The following is a 20,559-nucleotide window of genomic DNA, read 5'->3' as shown; positions in this document are numbered from 1 at the left end:
TTCCAAATGTAATGCTTTGGAGTTTGGCCAGTGAGCTCACACTGATAGACTAGCGATCTGTGCAAGCATAAAAGTATCCCTATTTCTGTTTCTCACCCTTCTAGTTCTGCTTACTATTCTCTTCTCTTCCAGGGTGCTTCAGCTTGCTTTGGGCTTGGCTTTGTGGAAAAGAAGTACAGATCTTTGAGGGAAGGGCTTCAGTTGTAAAGCCAACAAGCCTTTCCAAAATTATGGATTTTTGTTGAGTTCTCAAACACCAATGCAAATATTATTTCACAAATGAAAAATGTAATAATGGAAAAAGTCTCTCTGCAACATATTATCCCATTCTTTGCTTCTGTCAAACAGATTACTAGCTGAACAGGAAAAGGGAGCGCCTTCCTTGAGATCTCCCTTCCCTAAATGAAGGGGGAGGTTCCTTGAACACAGTAGCTGCGAGATTGATGTCCAAGGGTCAATCCTGCATGAGCAATCAGAACTACTACATACAAGGGAATATGCTCCACAGTGGCAAGGATAATCCATTGCCAGGTGCTGATAGCCCCTTGCTTGGTCATGGTAAGTGTCTTGGTTTTAAAAATATTCCCTCACCTTCCTCTTACAGTTCCTCCCCAGTAGCATATGTTTGCAATTGCAAACTCACATCTAGCTTATCCTAGGAAGGGTTGGGTTTTTTTTTTAAACACCTTCTGTCATTCCCCTCTGCAAACTCCCCTTCCCAACTTTATTTTGCGGCGTTGAAGTGGTGTCCCATTTTTCAAAAGAAGAGTTGGCCTCAGAACATCAAATTGTGCTCTAAAATACCAAATCTAAATATACTACCGAGACAGCAGACAGGTGAGTTAATCCCAGGTGGGAAAGAATAGCAGTGAGCTAATTTGTTCTGGAGACAACAATAGAAGTTCTGCTGCACACCCTTCTGGAAAAGCCAGTTGGGAAAATAAGAAGTAAGCCTGCAACTGCTATAAAACACTAAATTGGGGTCATTCCCTTTTAGGGGGCCACACTGGAAGATAAGCACATGTGAAGCTCACTTGCCAAAAGGATTTCATAAGAAAGCAGCACTAACAGACAATTGTTTAATGAGCAACAGATGGTCAGTTTCATTTAAAAAGTTGCCTTAACATTCCAACCCCTGCTGTATTTAAGTAATAGTTTTAAAAAATGAGATGCCCAGAAGATCTGACACTCATCAGGGTTTAATGGCCAATGCTTTGGAAAAATATAGAGAAGATAAATGCCTGACTCCCTTCTGCTCAGTTCCAGCAGCTGTATATTTTTGTCTCACTGGGCTGAGTTGAGCCTTGTGCATTTGCTTTCTGCAACTGTGCCAACATTTTTAAAAAAATTCCTCCCAACTTGTTCCTTGCTTCTTCCAAGGCTCATCACACAGATCTGTGTCAAAGGGGACATTCCTTTTCAGGTGAGGAGGAGGAATAGACTTCATTTCCTCCAGAATCTGTGGGTAAAGTGGGGGTTTTGCTTGCTTGTTTGTACAAGGGGATGTACATGTGCAAAGCAAGTGGGATTATTATTATTGGATTTATTACTCGCTGTTCCCGGTATGCTGGCTCATGGTGGGTTCCAGCATTAAAAACCCCACAATAAAATATAACTATCCCCAACTAAAATCATTCTAAGGCCAATGACCAATTAACCTTATCAACTGCCTTCTTGTGTAAATGTTTGGGAGGGCATTTGTGAAGTGGAGCTGATCTGTAGTGGGATTAAGGTCACCTTCATATGGAAGTGGAGAGTGGAGAACTGCATTGCATCATACCTTTGTAATCTCACAGTCTGCTTTGCTCCTCTTTGCTGCTTATGGCGTCATTTAATTTGGTATTACTAGTTTAATTGCATTGGTACTGACATTTAGTTTTGAGTTCCTAGTTCTATTTCATCATTTCTTTGGTTTTAATCAATAGACCTGGTCACCACAGGACAGGTCCAACCCACCAGATGCTTCTAAGGATGGACCTAGCCTCCAGGGTGGGACATTTCTCTCTTGCTTTCTCTCAAGACTCAACTATGGCTGGGGGGGGGGGAGAACGAAAAACTCCATCAGGAAGCCCATGTGCACCTGTCCCAGCCCCAAATGTTCTCTCCAGCGGACAGGTTTACTGTGTCTTGTCTATGGAATTCCCCTCAGGAAGCCAGGTTTACCTGTATGGTTGCCTGGACAAAGTCAGTTCCTGTGGCCAGGTCTACTCTCAGGAGGTCAGGTCTAAGTGCTTACTCCAGAGGCCACATCTATCATGCCTTGACCACAAAAGTCTATGGACAAGAGACGTCTCCCTCTGACAAGCTTCCATGGGAATTCCTAGCAACCAGGAATATCTGCCATGAGCTGCTATGGGTACAACTGAGCTTGGGTGAAAAGTTCTCCCCACTGTGGGAGACTCCTTTGGGGAAGACCTGATCTCTGGTGGCAAGGTCTACCAGTAATGGATTTCTAACAGATAGACCTAATCTCCATAGCACAGGTGCACCCACTAAGGCTCCTGTTAGGAGACATGTTTGCCAGAGTTCTACCCCTCAGAGATCTCCAGGTGCTTATGCCTGGTATTCTGGAGAACAGGTCTCCCCACTATAGATTTCATGAATGGGGCTCCACCTTCTCCCATGAGTGGGCAGAAGAGTGATGAATTTAGACAGTTTTTCCTCCATAAGGTGACTGAGACTAAAAGTTCAGTTGGAATTCAGTAGCTTGGTGGAGTTGTTGAGATATCCAGTGCAACTAGAGAGGTCCAGTGAAGCTAAGGAGGTCCTGATAAACACTGAGCCTGCAAAATGAAACTGGACATGACAAAACTATCAGATGTGACAATGATAGAGATGAGGTGGAGTTGGACAAGAACAGGGATAAGGCGCCTGAGGAGATTGTGGAGGTGAGTGTAGATAAGGATGTTAAGTTGGGAAAGGTTGCTAGGATAGAAAGGGAGATAAAAGCAACTGAGGTGTTTGAGATGAAGAAAATAGTAAGGATGTGGAGAAAATTTTATTGAAGGATAGTTTTGATGATGGATAGGTAGTGGAATTTCCTGAGGCATCTCCAGTGTGCCCAGTATATAAAGGACATTTTGGCAAGTTCAGGGCTTTAGCAAACCACATTAAAATAGTATATGGAGGTGGGGTAGTGATATATAAGTCTAGGTCTTATGAGTATAAAAGTGGTAAGGTTCAGTCTGTGTTTATCCATTAAAGTAAATGTAAAAGCAAGGATATAAGAGAGGTATAAGGTGCTTTTGGATGAGAAGATTGTGAGCTGTGGTTTAAAATGAAGAGTGGATTATCACAGCATGGAACATATAGGCATCCTGTAAAAGGGGGGGGGAAAGGAAAGAATTGAAGTGATTAAGAGGAAAGGTGAGCCTAAGTGAGGGCAATCTAAGGTATGTTGGACTCCCACAGAGGTTATGAAATTAAAGGAACTGGAGATGAAATATAGAGGTCAGAGGAATAGCCATGTGTTGATAAGAGTAGGACAAATAAACAGATATCAGATGAGACTAGATTTGTTAAGAAATAAAAGTAGGAAAAGCAAGACAGAGGAAGATGTACAGATTAATGTGCACAATATTTATGCATTTGGAGTTCCAAAAAATTATTCTGGGATGCCTTAAGTACATCTCACTGCTTTTCAAGGTACTATTATTTGTTTAATACCCATTGCAGCCTGTTCCAAGATGTTTCAGAAGTAGTTTGGCCTTGGTTAATAGAGGTGTGGAAGTTCCACTTTTTCATTTTGAAAATATTGTCCTTGGGCGATTTCACACCAACAGTGCCATTCTGGGCTGCCCCTGGTACAGGGCTGTGGAGCTGCAGCGTGCAGAGTCCCTATGGGGGACACATTTCAGTGCTGGATCATCTCCAGTGTGGAAATGTATCCCGCAGGAGGCACATTTCAGCAGGACACCCAATGTCCTGCTGACGGAAGTCCCCCTGGGAAACACAGTGGCAGTATGTAGGGTGTGCCCAAACTACTCAAAATGGCAGGTGTTGGAAAAAACTCAATTGCACACATTTTCACATTGGGCTGCCCTGAATTTGACTGTGTTAGACCCCGCTGGAAAAGATGAAATTCGGTTATCTGGGGATTCCTTCGCTGTGAAACAAGTGAGGGGGCAATTTAGGGTTGCTCCTGAAGAAGCAAATTTTAGTGTGGAAACAGACCTTCAGTGTGGAAACAGACCTGCAACACAAAAAATGGTGATAGCTACTTGGGTAAGGTGGATGGAATGCTGGGTTGTGACCTGGTCAGGTGGGGTTTAAATCTCTGGTAAAGAGATTATTATCTCCCCATCTCTAAAATGGGAATGGTGGGCATTGGCTTTACAGAGCAGTAAAAAAAGGAAACAAGTAATTTATAAATTCCAGGAAAGTGCTGCATGAATATTGCCTAGGATGTAGTAAATCAAGGATAAAATGAGTAAAAGAGTACGAGAGAAGAAAGGCTAAAGCAGACCTGACAAAGAATTTAAATTTTGTGTTTATTTACTACAGTTAGCTCTATTTTGACATCTTTAGTGGATATCACTATATCTTTCTACAATACTTGTACCTTTCTGCTATTATTTATTATTATAATAGCTGTGATTCCCAAAGTTGCAGCTAAGTCAGATTCTGTACTTGGGAGCCAACAACCTCTAAGGCACTTTAGAGACCAAGGAATGTTTCTTAAAATCCCATGTATAGAGCACTGGAAACTCACTGGTTTTCACATACAGGTTTATTTTAATGTAGTTTTCTTCCTTTCATTTCTTCCTTTGCCATGCCAGAGATTCTGGTAAATTTTACACAAGATCTGGTCTTGATTTCTGTCACACATTTTTGAAGCATATTACATAGAGGACATGACTGTGGTTGAGAAATACCATCCCGCACCATTTATGTATACTTATTCAATTTTTGAATAGCTGTGAATAAAATACTTTCCGTTTGTCAATGGAGTTAGGGATGAGAGAATAGCTGGTGTAGGAATGGTGTGGCATGGAAATTGATGCTCCCCACCACCACCCTTTGCTTCATGTGGCTTTCCTGTAACCTAAATGCCATCTGGCTAAGAAAAGGACTGCTCAGCACACAGTTCCATTGAGTAAGAGGCAGGCTTTCCATGCTGGGCAGAAATAAAATGAGGACAGGAAGAGGACAACTTCTGTGTTGCCTTGAGTAAATATGAGTAGCCTAGGTGAATCTGCTGGCTTAATTGTGGGTAGATGTGTTCTGCAATACAGTTGTAACTCTTTTGCTGATATGAGTGGCAGCCACAAGGTAAGTCTGGTAGCTCACTCGGGGCACTGATAATAATGTTTGCTGGCTTTCTTGGGCTGCACAGGGAGCTATTGCCAGGTTCCTAGCAGTTCAGAAGAAGAGTTGTTATCTCTGACCCTGAACATCAGATGTGTAGAGCCAGTGTGCCGTAGTTGTTTCAGTACTGGACATGGATCTTGGAGACCCAAGTTCAAATCCTCTCTCTGTCATGGAAGCTTGCTGTGTGACCTTTTGCCAAGCGTATGTTCTCTACCTAACCTGTCTGACAATGTGTTGTAAGGATAAAATGAAGGGTAGGAAAACAATGTAAATCACTTTGGGGTCTCTGCTGGACAGAAATGGAGGGTATAAATGAAATAAATAAATAAACAAACAAATGTCTAGAACTCCAGCATTAGGAAAATAGGCAAGAATGACTGTTAAAAAGGTGGGAACAGTCATTTTCCCTAGCTATCCTCCAGTTTCCCTCATTTACTATGCAGTATGCTTGTAACTTTAATAAGCAGACAACAGAAGTGAGGAGCAAATGTAGAGGATCAGTCAGAACTACTCTCTGTGTTTCTCAACAGGCTTTCTTGACTGCCTTGGAAGGTTTTCCCGAATGGGTAGGAGTTTAGATGATAGATGGATAGATTAGTGATATGATCATATATGGCCATGTTGACCCACCCCACTTCCCAGAATGGCTAATGATGGGCCTGGAGGGGGTGGGAATGGGAGGGGCCCCATGTGGGGCGTGTGCACAGCTATGCGTTCTAACCATATTCTGCACAATCATGACACTTTTAGGGTTTCTTGAGGCCTAAAGAGTGCTAAAAAAGTTGTGAAAGGCTGCACAACAGTAAGAATTTTAAAAGTTCTGTCTGATGTTCCAGATGAGAGTGGTATCCTTGGGCTGTCTGGCATTATGAATCAAATGTTATTCACAAGCAACATAAGGAAGGACTATTTCTTTCTTATACCATAGGATAAGACAAGGGCAAGAGAGTTGATGGCCTCTTGGTATCGTAATATTTTCCATTCCAAGCAAGTTATTTAACTAAAGCCAGAGCCAAATCAAAGCCCTTTCAGAATTCGTCACAGTGCAAAGCATTGTCCTTCTGGGTTCCAGGATAAATGAATTTCCTTTGCTCTGGAAAAGGCTGAACCACACCCTTTTACTGTAGCTGTTCCAAGGTCAGCTGTCATAGGGAAGAGAACACCAGCAAGCAAATCTCATACTTCAGCTTTCTCATTGGGCCAGTTTCTGGAGCCCAGATATCCTACACTCCATTCTCCCCTCACCTGCAGATGTAACTTGCTCCTAGGAAATGGTTGGCAGGACTCAGTTCAAAGTGAAGCAAGCAAAGTCATGAGAACAGAAAGCTCTGGCAGCTGCAAAGGGTGAAGAAGCAGACAGCTGCAAACAAAAGCAGTGTCAACTCTGTTACTGGGGCTTGTGAGATAAAATGTCAGCAGAAATGAGAGATGAAAGAGAAAATGACACTGATGAAAATGTCTCTACACCGGCTTTGCTGTATTAGCTATTTTATATTGCTCAGTGGGTTCCTGTTTCCAGTGTCTAAACCTACTTAATATGCTTTTGCTGTCTGTGTCACACTTAACATTTCTTTTAAGCCCTAGGGCTACTTTACATACCAGCTTTAGTTTATTTTTGTACACCCGCTGCCTGGTGTTACTTTGGTTATGACACTCCATTTAGCACAGTTTTATTAATGTAGATAGTTTATTTTTGGCACATGGGGAAAGCCAAACACTGGGGAGAGGAGTGATGGGGGTACACAATAGAAAACCACAGGATACACAACATGTGTCGGGGGTGGGGCTGCCTATGCTTATTTTAATAATAACTGATAGAAGAGACCATTATGTTCCACAATGGGTTGTGTATAAGGGTCAGACCTGAAGAAACTCCATTAAAAGAAACACAATCATTTTCCATCATCAAAGAAAGACTAATGCTTTTGTCACTGTGTTTTCAGTAACATATCATAAAATCATAGAGTTGGGACATCAAGGGTCATCTCGACCAACCCCCTGCAGGACACTCACAACTACCTGCCCACCCACAGTGACCCCGATTTCATGCCAAACTGATCCGTCCACCAAAAATCCAGCCTGTCCTGGAGGAAATTCACCTACCATCCCACAACAGCAATTAACAATCCCCTGGGTATCCAAGGAAGGGCCACAAGAGACAAACACGGGCACATCCCTTCCTGCCCACCACTCACATTCTGCCTAAGTTCATAAAATCAGCATTTCTGTCAGATGACTACCTAGCCTCTGCTTATTCATTGCAGTGGAGCAGCATGCTTAGTTTTCCCAAGTTCCGAAGTTTGATTCAAAGAAAATTAGTGCTAGGAGCAAGGCTTCATTCTTGCCCCACCTGTCATCTGCTGACCTGAAAGAGTCTTAATTGTACATTTGGTTCATTGGGAAAACCCATGAATATTCCAGAATACATATGAATTTCTACCATGAGCCATATAGTACCTTTAGACCAATTTTGTGAGGAAAAGAATACAGAGAAGGGGAAAGGGAAGTCCCATCTCTACATGCTCCACATCCTGGTCCAAATCAGGTAACACACAAATGGGAATTGAGGAAAACCCACAACTCACACCTAACCCTTCTAGTGTAATCTGTAATGTGTGCATTAAAACTTTGAAGACTGAACCTTATAGTCACCCTTATTTGTTCTGAGACAGGGATGGCCAAACTGTGGTTCTTCAGATGTTCATGGATTACAATTCCCATATGCCCCTGTCAGCATATGCTGGCAGATGTTCATGGGAACCCCTGTTCTATGCAGTCATGGGAACTTGAACTCTTGACAGCTCATATCTAAAAAAAATTGTTGGTCTCTAAGGTGCTACTGGATTTGAAGCTGGCTCCTTGACTGCAGCCCAACATGGCCATGCTCTGAAAACATCCGTCTGTATATGACTACTGTACAGGTAATGAACGCAGGTAGAAAAAAGTACATGACTGGAGTAATTAAAACTTGGCTGTGGGCTTTCATATAATGTACCACACTGGGCTTCTTTACCTCACTTTTCAATTGATTTAAAAGGGTGCAATTAGAAGAGTGTGTTTGCATTGCTAATCACCTCCCATTAAGATTAATAGTATTCTTTTATGGGTGGGAGACATTTCGGGGCCTGTTATTTGATTTTGGTTTTAACTGTAAATGTTCTTAAAAAATTAGTGTAAGCCACCTTGAAGTATAGCTTGTCTGGGAGTGGTGGGTAATAAATTAATTTTTAATATTTTATTATAAAAATTTAATAAATCAATGAAGCTGGATTTGATCCTGCATGGTGTTAATTGATCATCATCCATCACCAGAACAAAATCAACCAGTATATGAAGAATGGGCTACCATTCTTATATTAATTCACTCAGATTTTTCATGGGACTTTTTGTCTGACTAGTAGTATTAGCATTATTAAGAGAGTGCAATTTCAGAGGTGAGTGAATCCCAGAATCTGGACTGAAAACCTTGAACAGGGTGTGTGTTTGTGTGGGGGTGGTCCTTCAAAGGCAAAGAATTTGCAGAGTGGATGCTGGTGTGCGATGGAGCTAGTTTGATGACTACTACCTTAAGATACTGAAGGACTAAGGCATGAGCGAGGGAACATTAAAAATATTGGTGTCATTTATCTTAAGCTACTTATCGTTGCTTAAGAATATTTAGCATTTTAGGGGACCTACTTATCGTTCTGAACTTGTGAAAGATCCAAGTGATTTTGTGAAGTGCCTTTGGATTTGTTGGGAAAGACATTATTGTTTCGGATAAGACTGATTGTTTTGAGGTGAGGCGGGGGTATAAGTGAAAGGCAAGGTGCCGGTTGCAAATGGGCAAGAGATTCCTTGAACCCGCTTGTCAAAACCATAGAGTGAATGTAAATATTGAGGGCAAGTTAATGTGAGTTTGATCACTACCATTTGTAGTAGAGCAAAGAAATCAGATCACTTGCTTCAGTGTGTTAAGATTATTGCAGGAGCCAGGAAAGAACAATTTCTTTCTCTTAGCCACAAATTTGCAGTCCTGTAGAATTGGCCAGGTGCTTTATAGAGGATTACTGTCTTCCTCCAAGGCATTAGGAATTGGCTGCAGCCACAGGAAGGATAACAGACGAGCTGGACCAATAGCCTACTCCACGATGGAAAAGCCAAAGTTTGGTATAGGATAGGTTCCCACATTTTGTCATTAAAACAGTTTTGAGAGTATTTTGATAAATTTACTGATCCCACAAAATCAGTTTAGGGGAAACAGCCCTTCCTTTCATCTGGCTCTCTACCAAGTTGCATGCAGCAAGCCAAGTGAATGACCTCAAACATCCCAAATCCCCAGGCTGGACTTTCCAGAGTTCATTTCTTTCTTAACCACAAGACCATGCTACATTCATTTCCCAAGGGGAGGTAGCATATGAAGGATTAAGCTAAACCGACACAGCTCCTGATGGTTTGAAACATCTCTTTTGCAGCAACAGTAGGGCTGTGTTTATGTTTCTAGGTCATCTTTAAGAGTTCCAGTTTAAAGAACATTAGCAATTCTTAAAAAGAGGACTTAGTGCTATATAGATTTGTCTTTTCCCTTCCTTCCCACTATTATCCACAGCATTAACAGGGTCAGTCACTCAGAATGAAATATAAATTCCTTGGCTGGAAAGTATCCTAAATTAAAGCTATCTTTAACTCTTGCCCATAATTTAATTAGAAATGTGCAGTGTTCAGTGTTAAGCTGTCGCACGTGCAAGGTTTTGTCTTGGAATCCTTCAACTGCAAAGGGTGGTGACAGATTCAGATGGATGAGAGAAGAAGGGAATTGCACACACTGTCCCTGCTTTCAGCTGCCATCCATTCAGCCACATCTGCAAACAGGCCAGTGTGTGTGCATGATCTCTCTGTACAATCTGTAACCACTCAAAAAGCAAGGTTCTCAGCTGCACTATACATTCAGAACTCATAAAAGGCAGGGTCCAAAGTTACAAATAGACTATACACAAACACTGGTATATATCACTAGACTATACACATACGGGGGGGGGGGATGTCTGAATGCGCAGAGGACAGGCCAATGAGCACTTTCTTCTTGGTCAATGAGTGTATGAAGACTATGAGAACAAATTGTTTATCTTCTAGAGATCTGGATTCTAAATTGAGGTGGTTCAGCTCATCTCAGTTCTTAGACATTTATTTGTTTGTTTGTTTGCTTAATAATTTGATTTCTAGACCGCCGCTCCCAGTGAACTGACTCACGGCGGTTTACAGCATATATATCTTTAACCGCTCCTGTGGAGCGGATAAAATAAAGCCCTAAGGACTAATGGGGAGGCGCATGCCTGGTTCCCCTTCCTGGCGTCCCACCATCGCCCCGACCCCCTCCATGCATCTTCCCCTTCCCATGCCTCTTTCACCCCTCCTCGCGTATTCCCACTTCCGTATTGCCCCATCCGAAGCCAAGTCGGGTCACACCTTCCCGGACCCCCTCCTACACGAGGCAGCCTGCTCCCACGGGGATTGCACTCCGCCCACCCACTGTCCCGCCGCCTCTGCAGCCTGCCCCGGACTTCTCATGCTGCACTGTCGTGCCGCTGATTCCCCACAAATGCATCTGGAGTGGAAGGGTTTTGCTGTGTGTTTGTGTGTGTGTGTGTGTGTGTGGGGGGGGGAGTTCTCAATCCCACCTTCCTGCAAAGAAAAAAAACCCATTCAGCCCCACAGTGCTTTGTGAAGTGCTGTGGAGTCAACTAGGGCATTTTTTGGAGGTGGAAGATGAGCTAGGCCTAGAAGGCTCTTTCCTGTGTGCATGGGCCTGGCTCAGCATGGGTGCCAATGGCACCTGCAGCAGGAAAGAGAAGCTGAAAAAACCAGCATTCCCTTGCTGCGGGGCACCAGAGGCCCTAAAGTGGGCCAGGACAGGGAAAGGGATGGGACGGCAGTGACATCATGCATAAGTGGGGATTAGTCTCATTGCCATGTGAGCGCAGGCCGATTTTCTCGCCATGCCTAATCAATCTCAGTTACACAGTGAAGCTCCTTGTGTTCTGATGGAAACTGCTACCACCAAAGGGATTTTTAAAAAAAATCATCATAGACAATGATCAATCAGAAGCCTAACTGGCCCAGACACCCACATGGCCCTAGCTAATTTCTAAAATCATTTGCTGGGTACCAGGAGAGATGTCAGTGGGCATCATTGGGGAACCCTCGTATAAGAAGCGCAGAGAACCATCCACGAGTTCGCAAGTCTGTGAAGCAGGTTAGGCAGAGAAAAACCAGCTTGAATCCACTGGCTGAAAGCTGCGAAGGAGCTTCTGACAGACCCTGACTGAGGGGAGGGAGGTATTTCTGAGAGCATCTCAGGGGAGCCTGAGGGCCTTCCTTTTGAGGGTGGGGAACTTTCCCCTTCTGCCAAACAGTTGCCTGACAGGGAGGCCACAGAAAAGCCCCTTCTCACTTAAAATACTGCTCTGGCCTAGGGTTAGACACAGCCAAGCCATGTTTCTTTCTTCTTTGCAACTCTCTGCAGATTTGAGGCCACTGCACAGTGCTATTCTGCAGATTAAACTGGTTCTTTTGTCTCCTGTTTCATCTGCACAACAACCCTGTGCAGTAGGCCTCAAGTCTTTCAATTCAACAACAACCTGTGTGGGAGGCCTTAAATGTTTTTTCTCTACCACAATCCTGTCCAAAGTAGCCCTTTCTGCCTGGGGAGCTGATCTTTATACTCTGCAGGTGAGCTGTAATTCCAGGAGCTCTCCAGGCCCCACCTAGAGGTTGGCTACCCCTGGGTTGGAAATATTCCTGGAGGTTTGAAGGTAGGACTTCAAAATTGTACAATGCCTCAGAGTCCAGCCTTCAAAGAAGCCATTTTTGCCTACAGTTGGGAAGGAGTGGTGCAGGTGTGTCCCTCCTGGGCTATGGGCTATGGCCAGCCCTTCCCAGCAACTGTTTGTATTCTGGGGCACAGACAGGCAGACCAGAATCAGTCCTGTGAGTCTGGAAAGTGCAGGAAGATATAAATAAATATTTACAGCCTGAAACTGTAAATAGTGAACAAGTAAATGGCTGGAGACACATGGGAACTGACTTGACTTTTTCTAACCTTGGCCTGGCAAATAAAAAACCAGTATAAAAAAACCTTACTAAGGTCAAGACTGCTGTGCACAGAGAGTCTTCCTCTTAGGGTTGCCAGCTTCCCTGTGAGGCACTCTACCCTACCTTCCTCATTGGGAGTTTGCTATGGGGAGAGGAAGGGAAGATGATTGGAAAATGCTTTGAGACACCTGAGGTCTGCTGGGTCACTGCAGCCCATTCCCAGTTCTCTCAGACCTCTCACAGCCCCACATAACTCACAGGTTGACTATTGTGGGGAGACGAACGGAAAAGGTGTTTTTAAACCGCTTTGAGACTCCTTTGGGTAGTAAATAACAGGGTACAAAAATCCGTTCTTCTAAGGAGCAACCATGAAAGAAGCATGTGGGCACATAACATTTTATCAACATTGAAAAAATGGAAAAGAAGGAACAGGGTGGACACCTGTGTACTGTGACTACCCCATATGTATTAGGGCAGAGGGGCATTTCGGCGTCTGTGGCCTAATTCACACAAGAAGGGAAATGACGCAGAACTGGGGGGCATTGGTTGCCATGTAATCTTCCCCTAAGAAGAGTCTCCTGTCTGCTTCTCCCTTCACATATCTGAGGACATGGCTCTGGAAAGGTCATCTGTAACCACTATGCCACAATTGCCAAAGGTCAGTCCTCTCCCACACTCAATGAACATTCCACACCACAGGTTCTTGACACCCATATCTCCACACCCATGCCCTCATTTGCCACCACACCACCACAACCTCCCACACAACACACACATTCAACCCCATGCCCTTACAGACTGGCCAACTCCTCCCCTTCCTCTTCCCACTGCCAAGCTCTAGTGCCCGTTGTATTCTTGGAGACAACGGGCTTTGCCCCTAGTAATGTGCATAATTCAAAGCATATGAAGAATATCCTGCAGGGGGCATAGGAGGAGACGTATATTTAGCATAGTTAGAATAAGAACTTCCTTATATTTTTCAAATAATCACCTCCATGTGGAGTCTTTTGAGCATATTTATTCCCAGTTTGCTCCCAGAACAGACTAAATAAGTTAGACAGTTAGGTCTCTCTCTCTTGTCTTTTTCTATACAAAATTGTTTATCTTCTAAAAAAACTATTTTTATTAAGCAGCTTGATGCTTTGCTCTCTTTGCATGTAAACTCTGCAAATCTGCATCTGGAAGTTATAAGTCTCACATAAAATGCAGATTTTCTTAATATAATTCTGTTCCAAAGTATACAGTGCTTAAGTTCAATCACACATGGTAAATAGTCACATCATACTGCAAATCTTTTACATCAAAAACTTTCTACAGGAATCAGTGAGAAATATGTGGAAATACTTTAAGATAAGTACAAAAAACAGATAAAATATTCTTATTTCACTTCTGGGACAAACCCAGAAGTGATATTAATCCATCACCTGATGAGAAGATGGGGAAAAAATTTAAATCACCATCAAGTACTATAATGCTGTCACCCCCATGTCCCAACCCCCACTGTGTGGCAACACTTTTCCTTAAGTCTGAACCTCCTTCTTTGGTAGGCTCCTGCATTTTTGACTACTCTTTCTGGAGATCTGCCCTGCCACTCTCTGAGATCTGAGGACATCAGCTAGCTAACTACCTAAAACATTAGGAAGCTTAGCTAGTCACTATCTACCCAACACTCATTTTTGTTCCAGCTTCAGAAATGCCTCTCCTTTAAAGTTATTTCATTCCAGCCATCTTTATGTACAGAGAGGATGATAAAGGTCTGTTATATATGCACAGCTTGCAGATTTTCACAGTAGCCAAGTCATGAAGCTTCGATTCGAACTCTGTGCTTGCATTTTGCACTATTCTTTCTTCCTCCTTTTTTGTTTCTGAACTGTGGTGTATTTATACTGCAGCCGTAAAAAAAGAAAAGAAAGAACTTTTCCAAACTAGAGAGGAATGTTTTTGCTTTGTGCAGTTGCTCTATTGCAATTGAGCAATGGCATAATGCTACATCTTTCCATTCACGTTCCCAATGTTTGTGCATGCACTTTAGTGTTAATTCCCTGAATGGATGCTTTGTTCTGTGCTTCTTTTTTTGCAACTATTGACTGTTTTGCCTTGAGTTTCACTCCTTTGCACTTACTTGCTGGTCACCATCTTAGAAGTGCTGATGTGTGTGACCCACTAATTTAACTGCCATATCCTTAAAAAAAAAAAATTCTGGGGCCTTGTTCCAAGAGCATTTCCAAGAAAACTGCTTTTTTAACCAAGTCACTTTATAAGAGTATGTTGAGGCTTACTATTGAGTTACGCCTGCTAAAAGATACCTGAAAAAAATGAAAAAATGCTCTGTTTAAAAGGGAGGGAGCAAACTGAGGATCCCCTGAGACTTGAAATTAATTGCCTATATTCCTGCTGAAGCCAGTAGTTACTCTATGGATAAAAGGGCAAACAAGAATGCCTTGACTGAACTCTCACTTTTTTCAAGCTAGCTACTCGACCAGCTTTTATCAAAATATCCCAAAATATAAAATGTGAGATTCTCCTGCCCAAAGTTGCCATAAAAAAAGTCTGTGCCTGATATCAGTTGCTTCCCTACCTTCACTTAAAAGATAAAGAAACATCCCTGTTGCCACAGCTTGTCCCTGTAGTTTTTAAGGGTTTTGTGCTCCTCTAGGTTTGGGTGGGAATGGCAGCATTTGGCTGGATGCATTTCAGACCTCAAGGATTGCTCTGGAATTCATACAAGCTTGTGAAAATGGCCAAATATCCACAGAATGGGCCTGTTTGTAGACAAGATTTATAGTCACTTTTGGTCGAATATGAGAGATCTTTTATAGGCATCCTCACTTTGTCAGAACAATTAGCCCAGCTATCAAGAATCATGGCATTTGATATGAAAAAAATTCATGGCTATATTCATCTGAGTGAGCTGTGAGTAACAAAAATGCTCAGATAAACAGGAATCTCAATATCAATATGTCTCATTCTTAACCTGGCCCCAACTGCAGATACTTAAATCCATTTACTGGGGCTATGGAGAGGCAAAACAGATCTTTTAATAAACTTGAGAAAAATCTGAAATCTTTAAAAAAATGAGAGAGGAGTTAAAAAACATCAAGTGATAAAAGGAACTCCTGTACCTTCAGTAAAGAGCCAGTTTGCCAGTTTGGTATAGTGGTTAGGAGTGTGGACTTCTAATCTGGCATGCCACTTTTGATTCTGCACTCCCCCACATGCAACCAACTGGGTGGCTTTGGGCTCGCCACAGCACTGATAAAACTGTTCTGACCGAGGAGTAATATCAGGGTGTCTGTTGTGGGGAGAGGAACGGGAAGGTGACTGTAAGCCGCTTTGGGCCTCCTTCGGGTAGGGAAAGGCGGCATATAAGAACCAACTCTTCTTTCTTTCTTTCTTTCTTTCTTTCTTTCTTTCTTTCTTTCTTTCTTTCTTTCTTTCTTTCTTTCTTTCTTTCTTTCTTCTTCTTTCTTCTTTCTTCTTTTAAATGGATGCCCCAGTGGCATCCACAAAAGTAGTACTTTCCATTTAGTTTTCATCTACCTGCCTACATACCTACCTGTCTGTTTGTCCATCTGTCATCTATCATATATTTGTTTATGTTGAGGTTTATTGGCTGTCACTCTTGGCCAGGCTGCCTTGCAGCAGGTTACAATCATGATAAAATACAATCTAAAACAATAATAACCCTAATTTAACACCCTCCTGAAATATACTACAATAAATTTTAAGAAGACAGCCAAAAAAGATGTTTCTCAAACAAGCAAGTGAGAAAGTGCAAAGACTGATGGAATCGTCCAAGAGGGGGAGAAGAAGAGTGGGGGAGGCAGTGATCTTCCTAGACTTAGCCCCAACCAGATGCCTGGTGGAAGAGCACTGTCTTGCAGTTCCTGCGGAACTGTGTTACCTCTGGTTGGGTCTTCAGCTTGTCTGCGAGCTCATTCCACCAGGTAGGGGCCAGGCATACTTCATGGGGGACTGTTTTTGTCAGTACAATGCTGTAGAAGAGGGCAGGGTTCTTTCCATGAATGTTTTGGTTTTTAACAGAGGATGCATCAGAACCATGCTCAGCAACAACCACATGCATCTTGCATGATTCACCCAGGCATGGCTATTTCACCCGGGCCTGGAGCCAGATTGCTGTAGTGGTTAGGAGTGCTGACTTCTAATCTGGCAAGCCAGGTTTGATTCCCTGCTCCTCTCCCACATGCAGCTAGCTGGATGACCTTGGGCTCGCCACAGCACTGATAAAGCTGTTCTGACCAAGCAGTAATATCAGGGCTCTCTCAGCCTCACCTACCTCACAGGGTGTCTGTTGTGGGGAAGGAAAGGCAAAGCAATTCTAAGCTGCTTTCAGACTCCTTATGGTAGAGAAAAACGGCTTATAAGAACCAACTCTTCTTTTATTTACTACAGTAGCCACTACACAAAAGCCAGTGTGGTGTAGTGATTAGAGTTTCAGACCAGGAGACCCAGGTTTGAATCTGCAGCCTGCCATGGAAACTCACAGGGTGGCTTTGGGCCAGTTCTTTTCTCTTTCTAGCCTATCTCTCAGAGTGCTATGAGGAATGCAGGGGAAGAGAATGGCGAAAGCTGCTTTGAGTCCCCATTGTAGAGAAAGGCAGGATATAAATGGAGCCAATAAATAATAAATGTGGATAAAGATGGGTATGGATAAAATGTAGGTTGGGAAGGACAGAAGGAAGCAAAATACAGTGAGAACACAAGTGCTTTCAGGAGGAGTGAAAGAGAATATATTGTAGGAAGAGGAATACAGGGGTATGTACCCACCTCCTTGCAGGTTTCCCACCATGCAACTGGTCCTTACTTAGCCATGACTGTGCAATTTGGAAGGGGTGCTATGTGGAAGGAAGAAGCAAATAAAGGTAGGTTGACTGGTGTAGATGAAGGTGGAAACGGGTTGCCCTGTGAGTCCTTGCAGATTCCTCACCATACAACTGGCTCTGGCCCAGATGGCATCACACAACTTTAGCCAGTCTAGCCTGGCAACTCAAGAGTTCTCCCAAGCAGAGAGGAGGGAGAGAAAGCTGAAGTCAGGGGTGCAGATAAAGGTAGATTGGCTGGTGGGTGGAAGAAAGCTTGGAAGTGAGAAAGGATATGGAGTCCTTTGTACAATAGGAAGTAGTGGTATAGAGAAAAATTAGATGCCCTCCACACGTTCTTGTGGCTCCCACTCTTGTTTATATATATAGGGTTGAGCAGGACAAAAGTGGGTGATTGTAAGGCTTGAATAAGACATGCCTGATTAAGGGTTTGCTGCAATAAAACTGAAACATTAACTGTGCCTTGCTAAACAGAACTTTTCCATTATTTGAAATTGTAATTAAAAAAACTGAAAAAGATGTGTTTTTGGCTACGCAACATGAGCTTTTAGGTTAAATCATCTGTTAAGCATTCCATATGTCTGTATTGTGAGAACTGTGTTGAATTCTGAGAATAACATTTAGTCCACTAGTTCAGAGCAAAAAATATAGAAAGTATGAATTCCATCTCTACCCCATATCCTTTTTGAAGAGGGGAGAAGTTGTGTAGCTTGTCGCTGTAGTGTTCCAGCCCTACCTGTTTTGCCTGCCTGACTCCCAAAGCAGAGAATGTTTGTATTCATTAAATAAGTTGGATCACACACATTTTGGCATTTTTTTTGCCCTACCACCTGATAACTGCATTTTAGACCATCAAGTTCTAAGTGTACAACATTATGAATGACAGGTGATTGATGCTGTTGGCAGAGCAGATGCAGAGACATTTGAAATGTAGCTCTTTTTAAATGGGACATGGTGACCCAGGGGTATTTACCAGGGATATTCACCAGTGCTACACTCAATATGCCAGCAAATTTGGAAAACTCAGCAGTGGCCACAGGACTGGAAAAGGTCAGTTTACATTCCAATCCCAAAGAAGGTCAATGCCAAAGAATGTTCAAACTACCGCACCATTGCACTAATTTCTCATGCTAGCAAGGTTATGCTCAAAATCCTACAAGCTAGGCTCCAGCAATATGTGGACCGAGAACTTCCAGAAGTACAGGCAGGATTTCGAAGAGGCAGAGGAACTAGAGATCAAATTGCCAACAAATGCTGGATCATGGAGAAAGCTAGGGAGTTCTAGAAAAACATCTACTTCTGCTTCATTGACTATGCTAAAGCCTTTGATTGTGTGGAGCACAACAAATTGTGGCAAGTTCTTAAAGAGATGGGAATACCAGAGCATCTTATCTGTCTCTTGAGAAACCTATATGCAGGTCAAGAAGCAACAGTGAGAACCGAGCATGGAATCACTGATAGGTTCAAAATTGAGAAAGGAGTTGGGCAAGGTTGTATACTGTCACCATGCCTATTTAATTTGTATGCGGAGCACATTATGAGAAATGCGGGATTAGAGGAGTCACAAATTGGGATCAAGATTGCAGGGAGAAATAGCAACAACCTCAAATATGCAGATGATACTACTCTAATGGCAGAAAGCAAAGAGGAACTAAAGAGCCTGTTGATGCGGGTGAAGGAGGAGAGAGCGCAAGTTGGCTTGATGCGGGTGAAGGAGGAGAGTGCAAAAGTTGGCTTGAAAGTCAACATCAAGAAAACAAAGATCATGGAATCCAGCCCTCTCAATTCCTGGCAAATAGATGGGGAAGAAATGGAGGTAGTGACAGATTTTATTTTCCTGGGCTCCAAGCTCATTGCAGATGGGGACTGCAGCAAAGAAATTAAAAGACGCTTGCTCCCAGAAAGAAAGCTATGGCAAATCTAGACAGCATCATAAAAAGCAGAGACATCATCCTGCCAACAAAAGTGCATCTAGTCAAGGCTATGGTCTTCCCAGTTGCAATGTATGGCTGTGAAAGTTGGACTATAAGGAAAGCCGAGTGTCAAAGAATTGAGGCTTTTGAACTCTGGTGTTGGAGGAGACTCTTGCAAGTCCCTTGGACAGTAAGGCAAATAAATCGGTAAGTCCTAGAGGAGATCAGTCCTGACTGCTCCTTAGAAGGCCAGATCCTGAAGATTATACTTAAATACTTTGGCCACTTCATGAGAAGGAAGGGCTCCCTGGAGAAGAGCCTAATGCTGGGAGTGATCGAGGGCAAAAGAAGAAGGGGACGACAGAGAATGAGGTGGCTGGATGGAGTCACTGAAGCAGTAGGTATAAACTTAAATGGACTTCGGGGAATGGTAGAGGACAGGAAGGCCTGGAGGATCATTGTCCATGGGGTCGCGATGGGTCGGACACGACTTCGCACCTAACAACAACAACAACAACATTCACCAGTTAATTATCATGTGGAGTGCTATCACTGTCCACATCTTGAATGATCTGAAATAGTGCTCATCAAAAGGCCAAAACAGAGATCAATACAATTATATCATTTGCACATACAACTTGGATAAGAAGGGAAGGGAAGATGGAGTTTAACTCCATCTTTCAATGTATCCTTAATTTCCATAAAACATACCGGCCTTCCTCAGCTATTATTAGTTATTGGAAGGGAGGGGGAACAAAAAAGGAAACATGCAAACTATTAATGCCATTGTACAATCCTCAAGAGAAAATAGGTATTTCCTTTGTTGGGTTGCTAGAAACCATTAAACCAAATAAACTGATATTAACATGGAGGTTTCTTTATTCTTTGGCAAAATATGCAACCAGTCCCTCTGACTACCCCGTAGTTGATTATTTTAGTCTATAAAGGGCAAAGATACACAAGGCTCTGAATAAAATAATGTTTAATGGTGTAGAGGGGCTGCTTTCAATGTATGGGCTCCAGCTTGTAGGTAAATGGAAAATAACAGAAGACACAGACCAAGTTAATAGAGTTCTCCTTTAACAAGCCTGAGTAGGAAAAGAGCTTTCAAAGTATGGCATAGAGAATGAAGAAAAAAGGCTGGAATGTTAGTATCTGACTTAGGACACCCTAGATTATATTTTTGCCCTTACGTAAAGTTCAGTAGCAGCTTTAAAGGCCAAGTGGTTGTACTGTGGTCATACATCTCATCCAACTTAGACATATTTGCTATTGTATCCTGTGGCATATGAATGATAATACAAGAAACTTTTGGAAAACCACATGGTCCTGGAGAAGATACAGATCCATTCTTGGGTTGGAAAATGCTAGAGTGATCTGTGAAGTATTCCTTTGGGTACTGCTGCTTCTGGGAAACACATATG

At 42.8% G+C, this 20,559-nt stretch overlaps 1 protein-coding gene across 1 annotated transcript in view; it reads left to right on the top strand.

Moving 5' to 3' along the window:
- The first annotated feature begins 464 nt into the window (after positions 1 to 464).
- The window catches only part of LOC143828879 (uncharacterized), a 140,934-nt gene continuing 120,839 nt past the window's right edge, over positions 465 to 20,559 (top strand). Inside the window, exon 1 of the mRNA XM_077319041.1 lies at positions 465 to 558. Within this exon, the coding sequence (XP_077175156.1) occupies positions 465 to 558 (94 nt within the window). The remainder of the gene's footprint in view (positions 559 to 20,559) is intronic.

Source organism: Paroedura picta, chromosome 2 (genome assembly GCF_049243985.1).
Source record: "Paroedura picta isolate Pp20150507F chromosome 2, Ppicta_v3.0, whole genome shotgun sequence".
NCBI lineage: Eukaryota > Metazoa > Chordata > Lepidosauria > Squamata > Gekkonidae > Paroedura > Paroedura picta.
Note: the sequence above shows the minus strand (reverse complement) of the source record. Positions and strands in the feature narration are given on the sequence as shown.